This window comes from Coregonus clupeaformis, chromosome 11, assembly GCF_020615455.1.
Source record: "Coregonus clupeaformis isolate EN_2021a chromosome 11, ASM2061545v1, whole genome shotgun sequence".
NCBI classification, from domain to species: domain Eukaryota; kingdom Metazoa; phylum Chordata; class Actinopteri; order Salmoniformes; family Salmonidae; genus Coregonus; species Coregonus clupeaformis.
In genome coordinates this window covers 14,838,725-14,849,279 of record NC_059202.1, presented here as the reverse complement: position 1 = coordinate 14,849,279, position 10,555 = coordinate 14,838,725, and the positions used below count along the sequence as shown (strand labels likewise).

Below are 10,555 nucleotides of genomic sequence, written 5' to 3'. Positions count from 1 at the left end.
GGACGCCTGTATCGTTGTAATGACTGGGTGTATTGATACACCATCCAAAGTGTAATGTTTTTTTGGGGGGGAATATTAAAACATACAATATACTTGCAGTGAAGCCGCTCGACATTTACATTACATTCAGTCATCTAACAGACTCCCATCCAGAACAACCCACAGACGCAACCAGAGTCAATGCCCTGCTCAAGGGCACGTCGACAGATCTCCCACAAGGTCAAAAACGGGGACCCAAACCAGCAACCTATCAGCCACCGTCCCAAGCTCCCAACCGCCAGGCCACCAGCCCTCCAAGATCCCCCACACAGTTCCCCGAGAGCTGTCACTCAAACATCCGAGACCCCCCACCTCCCCCCACAGTCCCCCTGAGAGAAAAAACATCATAATGAAATAAAATAATTCCATTACCCACCCCCAATACCCCCTCCCCCAAGCCACTGTTCCCCAATGCACCAGCAACCAACAAAAGAGAAAAAAGACAAAGACAATGGAAAACAGAAAACAACAATGCAAAAAACTAAAGACATCAAGGACAACAAAAATCATAACAGCAAAGCCAACTGAATACATCTGAGTGCATGTATGGGATATTCCAATAACTTCTTTGTTTTACCCATCTACCAATAGGTGCCCTTCTTTGCATGGCATTAGAAAACCTCCCTGGTCTTTGTGGTTGAATCTATGTTTGAAATTCACTGCTCGACTGAGGGACCTTACAGATAATTATATGTGTGGGGTACGGAGATGAGGAAGTAATTCAAAAATCATGTCAAACACTGTTATTGCACACACAGTAAGTCCATGCAACTTATTATGTGACTTGTTAAGCACATTTTTACTCCTGGAATACTTATTGACTCAAGACATTTCAGCTTTTCAATTTTAATTAATTTGTAAAAATAAAAATAAAACTAATTCCACTTTGACATTATGGGGTATTGTGTGTAGGCCAGTGACAAAAAAATCTCAATGTAATCCATTTTTAATTCGGGGTGTAACACAACAAAAGTCAAGGCACTATATCTGTGTAGTTGCTGGGCTCTCCAACCCTGTTCCTGGAGAGCTAGCGTCCTGTAGCGTTTTCGCTCCAACCCTAATCTAGCGCACCTGATTCTAATAATTAGCTGGTTGATAAAGTGAATCAGGTTAGTTAAAACTGGGGTAAGATTGAAAACCTACAGGAGGGTAGCTCTCCAGGAACAGGTTTGGAGAGCTCCGATGTAATGTTTTGTGTAGTGTATAAAAGGAGACAGACACTAGAGAGACAACCAGAAATTAAGAGCCCATTACAAGCGGTACATTTTATTATGGGATAACAGCACATAAAGCACATCTAAAATCGATGTGTCCAATGCACTTTTAATAAAGGTAATATTAAAGGTACAGTTTCTAAGTACAATATAACAACATTCATATTAGAATGGAAAGTATTTAAAAGACGACATTACATTTCTTATTTTTCTTTACACCTGTATGTACAAAATGAATCAAAATACTTATTTCCATATTTAAGAATCAGACAAGAAGGAGCAAAACTAGTTTTGTGAATAGACTACCTGCTAAAGAGAGTTCAAAAGAGCTGGATCAAAAGATACATGATCATCTGTCCCCATTGTAAGTAGCAAACATGTGACTTAAAAATGTGTGACAACCACATACCGGTTTCTGCTTTCTACAGTTCATACTGCTTTCACAAGGATAAATATCCCACCCACACTCCACCCCTCATATTAAGTTACCCCAACACCTTGAGCTTACAATAAACACAGAACATTAAAGAAATTCAGATGTGTTGAACGCATCTTTTGCATACACATATGAATATTTGAAATACAATGCATTAGTCAATTTTCTGTTCTCAATAAAGAAATCATCATTTTATGATCATAAAACAAAGTGAAAAACATCATCGTAGATTGTCCATTCTTTTGTAAAATCCAGAACCTGGTTCAGCAGGTCATCTTTTATGCAATATTGTCAGCCAGAATGTACTTGATCGATTTGACCATTTTACATTACTACATCCTTCCCAGTTACGCTACTCAGACAAGCGGGATACACTTATTTATATAAACTGAACATCTAACATGGTGCCATAAATAAACAGTGAAATTAGAACTTTAAAAAGACAGAATATGAACAATTTTGAAACACATAGGTGACAGAGTTCACCTACGTGCAAATACATTGTCAGCTGAGTATATGTTTGGAAAACAAAAACAACAACAATCGAATACCATTTATGCATCCTGTAACACTGAGAGGCACTCAGTGTAGTACATTGTGTATTATTGCAAGCACATTCTGGCTGATATTTGCTACTGAGTGAAAAGAAAAAAAGGTTAAAAAGAATGTCTAACCTCTAATGGTGATCTTTTCCATGTACATTTCTTATAATAACACTTAACTGTGGTGCCAAAGGTCTAAGCTGGTCAACAACAACAAAAAAATCACTGTTTCAGGGCAGACTAACTTTGAAATAAGGAAGCCATAAAATGGCTGTTTTAAATGGGCAATAGCACAGTACTTTCCTGTGTAAAGTAAAGTACTACACAGCTTAAAGAGGTAAATACTTAGCATTTGCAAATATGACCAGCTATGACCAGCAAGTGTTTTTTTTACAATCAGAACAAATAAAAACAATACTGATGTTTTAGCCTTTTTTCAGAAATCAGAAGAGCAACCTTAAATAATAACCTGTTCATTAGTAGATACTGGTTTTGCTAATAATTTTTAAGTGAGAAGGAAATAAGAGCCTTATCCCAGGACTAGCACACTGATACAGGTACTGTACTGGCTGGGTATTGAAGTAAATTTACCACTATCATAATCATTATCATTACCATGATCATGTATTGTCCTAATATCAATAATGCACCAATACTCAATGAAATGAATGGACTAATAGGGTGGCCTAGTCTAGGAATCAAGACTTTGTCCACAAAAGTAACTTACCTAGCACCACACATCAAGATAACACAAAATAAATGTTGGCACACCCTTCCGCTATCAAACTAATCCTAAAGGAGAGAAGCATACTAAAAACAGAGATATTGTACAGCATGGTGTATTTGATAAACATATAAATATTTGTAGGCCTTAGTAGCAGTATTTTCTCCTTACCTATACATACAGGTTACAAAGTTACCTTTATACATGTGATCAATAATAACATTAAATATTGTGGATTAAAAGCTGAGGATGAGGGAGAGAGAGAAGGAAAGAGAGAGAGAAATTAAGATATACAGTTTACAGGCCATATGAGGTTCTTATCCTCCACCTGGGAACAGAACCAGTCAAATATACTGATGAAACAATATAACAACCAGAACAAAATAACACAAATTAAAACAAAAACAAAAGTGATAAATAAGAGGTGTATTTACATGCAGATGTCCAAAGCCTATGCACAAAATTTTAAATAATACACCACATATTATTGCTTGACATTCGATTATGGCTAGAATATTTTTTTCTCCATTTTCCATTTTCACTATATTCTAAAATGTTTTTTTTTTAGTTTTTTTTTTCTTAGAATTGTATTAGTTGTGCTTTGGAAAATGAGAGTATTGTTAAAATGCAATTAAATTGACTGATAGATCTGGGTAACACTTCAACACAGCACAGTTGTAAGCATGACATCACACCTACCATTACAATCTATATTCTATGGCAAATAAATAGGAGTCCCATGATTCCTAGGCAGTCAAATCATCTCAACATGACATGTATGACAAGCAGGATGGTGTGTTGTTTGCTGTCAACTTGTCTCTTTTCATACCAATTATTCTGCCCTGAGCACATCATGAGACTGAGTGGATAGTCATTTGCTCCAGTGCGCTTTGAAGGAGTATAAATTGTAAAGCGGTATTATGTCATGCTTATAAAACTTAAACCCTATACGGGATGGAACAATCTCTGTGTTACCGAAACCTTTCAAATCCAGGGAAAGCCAAGACCTACCAGACTCCTCATTCACATAACCCTGTTCCTCTTAGTTTATTAAAGCCTTGTCTGGGGTTTGTCTTATGCACACAGTGAGTACACAAACACACATACACACACGCACGCTATTGCTTGTTTACACGAGTGACACAGAGAGCAGAGACAGAAGGACCATAAGGTGTTATTCACATTGATTGACTAGCAGACTCAGCAGCAATCCTTTGCTAAACATGTCTAAAATGAAAGCATGCAGGGTGACGTATCCCCCCACGCCATGTGGGTGCAGAGATGTTTGTTGAAACTGTGACAGACACAATGCCTCTGATCATTTCCCACTGTCTAATCAATATTGCTATCAAACTGTACACAAATAAAGACTAGAAGAAGGACATAACAACACTGTGAACAGACCTATAATTTAGGACCAGTTTGATTGACATAGAGACAGAGAATGACATCTGTGTTTCAGGAAATGGGATTCCACTCCAGTGGCTACCCGGCAGAAACCTATAATAGTTACACACAGCTACCACATAGTTCTTGGCTGAGAATATGCTATGGGGGAAAGCTTAGATATAGTAAAGATTTGACTGACTTAGTGAAAAGAAGGGACAGCACTGCATGTCCAATGTGCTACGAAAAAGTTATCCTGCCTCCCATAATAAATTGAGAGCTGTCAAAGAGTATGAGGAGCTCATAAATGAATGAAATAGCAAAGCATATGCTACACATACATTATGTCCAGAGGAAAGAGACCTGCTTCCCCGGTCTGTCTGTCTGTCTGTTACCTCCCTGAGCATCCATGTCTCTCTCACTGGGCCACAGGGCAGGCCCGCTATCACCTTGATTGTCAATCACTGGTTGAGACAGACTGGGTTTCACTGGTTGGGATTAGAGGCTACTGGTGGTCACCCAGGCCCATACATATCCAAAGAGCATTGGACCATTACAGAGATGATTACTTAAGCACACCATTAATACAGCCTAAAGAAGATATATTTTATATTGCGTAAGTATATTTGGTTTATCTAACACAGAGGGTAATCATAATAATACGTTTGTGACAATGGCCCTGGTGACATTGGAGTAGAAGACATGTAGAATGTTATCATTGGAATTGTATGTAATAGAAATATACTGTAGATCAAATAATACCTATTCTGTACGGCCAATGGGGAAACTGACTGTAAACATGGAAAAATAAAGTTTTTTTTTTATGAGCTTGACTTCTAGGGCATAGTTAGAATTTCTGGTGCTTAGCCAACGTTACATCAGCAATGGAAAATACTACTCAGCAATGAATTTGACATATTCTTCTTAACCACTTAATATTGAACATCCCTGAACAAAACATAAACTAAACCTAATGAGGACCAACAACACAGACACAATTTCAAACAGAAAGCGTAAAATAACTCTTCCCTGAGGGGTGACAGCACAAGACTTAATGTCTTGTACAAATTTCACGGCAGAGGAATGATCGTGTGCAAACAGAAAAAAACAAAAAACACTATGGCGAGGGTTGTGTCTAAACTGTAACCATGCTGTTATGGGTTATCTAAAGGGATATCAGGATTAAATGATAATTCTCTACAAGCCAGCACTGAGCTTTCTGGAATGTCAGAACAATTCATTCTATATTATGGACATGTAGACGGCAAAGCAGGAGCAACAACTACTATATGGCACATCCAGGGGTTTTTCTATCGCTTCTCTACCACACTGACAAGAAAGACACACTTAACAAAACAGAACCACAACAACAAAGCATTCTGAAAATAGCACTTGTTCTACCATTGTCATGTTTCTCTACTAGTCATACAAACAACAGCTTCTCTAATTATTGCGGGAATATAGTAAGTGCTACCTGACGTCTCTTTCTCTCCCCCTCTCTTTCATGAGTTTAATTCACTATACATGTTACAAAAATAGAAGCTTTACTACCAGACAAGGCTTTGAATATTACACTTCCTTCTTCCCCTTTCCTTTTCTGTCCCATAACAAATGGCATAGCTGGGCTGAGGCCTTGGGGAGGAGGCAGTCACAATCACTCCTCCACACTGATAACACAAACACACTAACATGTAAGGGTAAAACGAAGCATCAACAGATGGTCAGAGAGGCCTGTGTGTGGACCGCTTTCTAATTGGCATTGCAGTGTATTTCAAAAGTTCTTCATCACCTGGCCTGCTGTGTCTCTTCTCTCCACTAGATGGAGACGTTGGATTGAGCAGAAACCTCTTTAGCATCAGCGACTCAGCCCAGGTTTATTGTGCATCTGTGCTTTTGTTTGAGAGGGCATGCATGTGTGTCGGGGGTGTTAAACTAATAGGTGATGGAGTGAATGTGACCTGCCTGCCTCTCCAGACCATACCATGCTAGCAATCTCACAGCCAAACCCAAACTAGCCAAAACAAACCCCCACCCAAAACAGCACTGTCCGCAGCTCTCAGGACAAGCATCTGTGACCATGGTTCAACTTGTATTTCTTGTGCACATGCAACACATCACTAGGTAATATACAAGTCTTAAATTAAAGAAAGGTGCAAATAATAGTGCCTTATCAATTCAACAATTAAGAATAGTCTAACTACTAATATTATACATTTTATTTAAAATAGAATCTATAAACATTACTTTTTTCTGTATAGTAAGTACTTATGACCGTATACCCTGTAGTACATTATAAAACAGGTGGAATGGACCCTTATCGTTGTGGCGGTGCCCTATCTCCAGGGCACCTGTCCACACAAGGATTAATAGCAGATGGCCTTACATGATTTCACTAAGCAACCATGGCGGATGGAGTCTTTGACAGCTAAAATCATTGCGTTTTGACTAGAATTACCAGAATTCTACTTTTCTTTTTAGATGATTGTCCATAGAGAGGTGCCGTTTACATCGCCTCACACGGAGCCTCTCTCAAAGTCGCTGCGAGTTCTCATTCTAAACACTGCATTCCCAACATACAACTAAACACAGGAGAACAGGGGCTGAACTTGACCAGGACATGCACATTAGCAGCAATGAATTTACATTTGTAGATTCTCACAGAAGCTTTATCAAGGATTAATGGAGGATAAACATGCCCAGGCAGCTATCTCCATTGGGGTATATGATACAGTTTAGATTGAAACTGTATTCCAATGCAATAAGACATGGGTCATTGGAGCTCCAGAGGAGAGGTGGAGAGCCAGATCATAGGTTGCTGAGGAGGTTTTTAGGTTAGGCATGTGCACAGTCAAATTCAATAATTTTCTCAATGCAGTAAATTCACTTTTGTTGAAACAAGTCAAAACAATTAGTGTGAGACATCATGGGACCATCCTGGAATGATGTGCATGAGAGGGTAAAGTTCATCCAAAGAGAAAGCATTGTCTCCAACTTCTCTTCATGTCTCCTGGGCTTAGAGTCCCACCTGGGTTCTAAACGGAGACAACTAAACCCAGTGAAATAAACAGACAGAATCAAACCCCCCCAACCCTCCCCTCCCCTCAAGAAAGAAAAATAAAGAAAGGTGTGCAGCGTGCCGTCCGTCCTGGTATGTGCAGGGCACCGTTAAAGTGTCTCAGATTCATGCTCCCCATGACATTCCCCACGGTGGCCACACTGGCACCTGGCAGGGCTGCTGGCTACCCGTCAATGGGCATGGACTGCTCAAAGTCCGATCCGAAGAGCTCCTTGTATAAGGGGGGAAAGTGGGAACGCACAATGTCTGGGTATATTGCTTTGAAAGCCGTCAGCTTCTCTGTATGCCTGCTGCACAGCGCTCGCAGTGTTGACACTTTGCATATCAACTGTGGGGAGAAAATAAAAGAGACAGGCTGTTATTTAGATTCACAGTAAGGCAAGGACATGGAGATACGCTAAAATAAAACATCTCTAAATTCACTCTCACACAGGGGCAAACAGACTGGTAAATATTGATACAGGCACTGAACCAGGGGAAATCTTGACACTTCTTATGGAGGTTGTATGCCATTGTTACATATCTTCTCATCTCTGCTCAAAAATATGCACTTAGTTTAGCTTGTGCATGCTGCCAACCATGAAATCTACTGCTTGATTTGAATTTTCATACAATAATGGATCACTGCATTACTGTAAACAATCTTTTTCAAAGTACAGGAGAGGTTTCGACGCTCCAGCTGTGTTCATGTCTATATAGTGTCCCTCATAGATGACAGATATAGTGAGAGTGGGTGTGTAGACAGACAGTAGGTGTGAGGTGTACCTTGGTGAGTATGCCATCCTCTCTGTGGTTCTTCTGCAGGACATGCTGCAGTGCCAGCTGGATCTTCTGCTGGAGTTTCTCCACCTTCACCTTCTCCTGGAGCCAGGACCGGTCTACACAGAGAAGAAGAAACACACTCATTATCATCACTGCAAGGTTTTCAGAATCTACAGTGGATAAATATTTACATTTACATTTACATTTTCGTCATTTAGCAGACGCTCTTATCCAGAGCGACTTACAAATTGGTGCAGTCACCTTATGATAGCCAGTGGGACAACCACTTTACAATATATATATATATATATATATATATATATACAGTGAGGGAAAAAAGTATTTGATCCCCTGCTGATTTTGTACGTTTGCCCACTGACAAAGAAATGATCAGTCTATGATTTTAATGGTAGGTTTATTTGAACAGTGAGAGACAGAATAACAACAACAAAATCCAGAAAAAACGCATGTCAAAAATGTTATAACTTGATTTGCATTTTAATGAGGGAAATAAGTATTTGACCCCCTCTCAATTAGAAAGATTTCTGGCTTCCAGGTGTCTTTTATACAGGTAACGAGCTGAGATTAGGAGCATACTCTTAAAGGGAGTGCTCCTAATCTCAGTTTGTTACCTGTATAAAATACATCTGTCCAAAGAAGCAATAAATCAATCAGATTCCACTCTCCACCATGGCCAAGACCAAAGAGCTCTCCAAGGATGTCATGGACAAGATTGTAGACCTACACAAGGCTGGAATGGGCTACAAGACCATCGCCAAGCAGCTTGGTGAGAAGGTGACAACAGTTGGTGCGATTATTCGCAAATGGAAGAAACACAAAATAACTGTCAATCTCCCTCGGCCTGGGGCTCCATGCAAGATCTCACCTCGTGGAGTTGCAATGATCATGAGAACGGTGAGGAATCAGCCCAGAACTACACGGGAGGATCTTGTCAATGATCTCAAGGCAGCCGGGACCATAGTCAACAAGAAAACAATTCGTAACACACTACGCCGTGAAAGACTGAAATCCTGCAGCGCCCGCAAGGTCCCCCTGCTCAAGAAAGCACATATACAGGCCCGTCTAAAGTTTGCCAATGAACATCTGAATGATTCAGAGGAGAACTGGGTGAAAGTGTGTGGTCAGATGAGACCAAAATCGAGCTCTTTGGAATCAACTCAACTCGCCGTGTTTGGAGGAGGAGGAATGCTGCCTATGACCCCAAGAACATCATCCCCACCGTCAAACATGGAGGTGGAAACATTATGCTTTGGGGGTGTTTTTCTGCTAAGGGGACAGGACAACTTCACCGCATCAAAGGGACGATGGATGGAGCCATGTACCGTCAAATCTTGGGTGAGAACCTCCTTCCCTCAGCCAGGGAATTGAAAATGGGTCGTGGATGGGTATTCCAGCATGACAATGACCCAAAACACACGGCCAAGGCAATAAAGGAGTGGTTCAAGAAGAAGCACATTAAGGTCCTGGAGTGGCCTAGCCAGTCTCCAGACCTTAATCCCATAGAACATCTGTGGACGGAGCTGAAGGTTCGAGTTGCCAAACGTCAGCCTCGAAACCTTAATGTCTTGGAGAAGATCTGGAAAGAGGAATGGGACAAAATCCCTCCTTAGATGTGTGCAAACCTGGTGGCCAACTACAAGAAATGTCTGACCTCTGTGATTGCCAACAAGGGTTTTGCCACCAAGTACTAAGTTATGTTTTGCAGAGGGGTCAAATATTTATTTCCCTCATTAAAATGCAAATCAATTTATAACATTTTTGACATGCGTTTTTCTGGATTTTTTTGTTGATATTCTGTCTCTCACTGTTCAAATAAACCTACCATTAAAATTATAGACTGATCATGTCTTTGTCGGTGAGCAAACGTACAAAATCAGCAGGGGATCAAATACTTTTTTCCCTCACTGTATATTTTTTGTTTGTTTTTTTGTTCATAACACTGAAGCAGCGAACCTTGTGAAGACCAATACCTGTGTCACCCTCAAAACCCCCGACCACGACCGTACACTATGTCTCCACACACCTAGGCCTGGGCTATTGATGGATTCCAGACAAGATTGTGCAGTATTATGGTGCTAACTATATTGAATCATGACGTCAGTGATCTTCAGGTCGGAAAGTCAGATCTCTAGAAAGAGGCCAGAGTTTTCCCCAATTTCCCAGTTATCTTAAATGCACTGAAGTTGTATGTCAGAGATTTGCGGGCTCCGAGTTCTCAGTTCTTTTGAACACGGCATCAAAAAAAATTATGCCATGTAAAATGACGTAGAATTGCATGAAATGCGTTTATAAAAGGCCAAACAGTTCCCAGACCCTAGGCCACCATTTTTTTTCTCCCATGTGTGCAACTTCTGT

General features: G+C 40.2%; 1 protein-coding gene across 2 annotated transcripts in view; it reads right to left on the bottom strand.

The window, feature by feature from the left end:
• Positions 1–1,278: 1,278 nt before the first annotated feature.
• The window catches only part of LOC121576616 (nuclear receptor ROR-alpha A-like), a 291,217-nt gene continuing 281,940 nt past the window's right edge, over positions 1,279–10,555 (bottom strand). For both annotated transcript variants that reach the window (XM_041889904.2, XM_041889905.2), the window contains 2 exons: positions 8,183–8,295; positions 1,279–7,745 (listed from right to left, as the gene is read on the bottom strand). In XM_041889904.2, the coding sequence (XP_041745838.1) occupies positions 7,581–7,745; positions 8,183–8,295 (278 nt within the window). In that variant the 3' untranslated portion in view covers positions 1,279–7,580. The remainder of the gene's footprint in view (positions 7,746–8,182; positions 8,296–10,555) is intronic.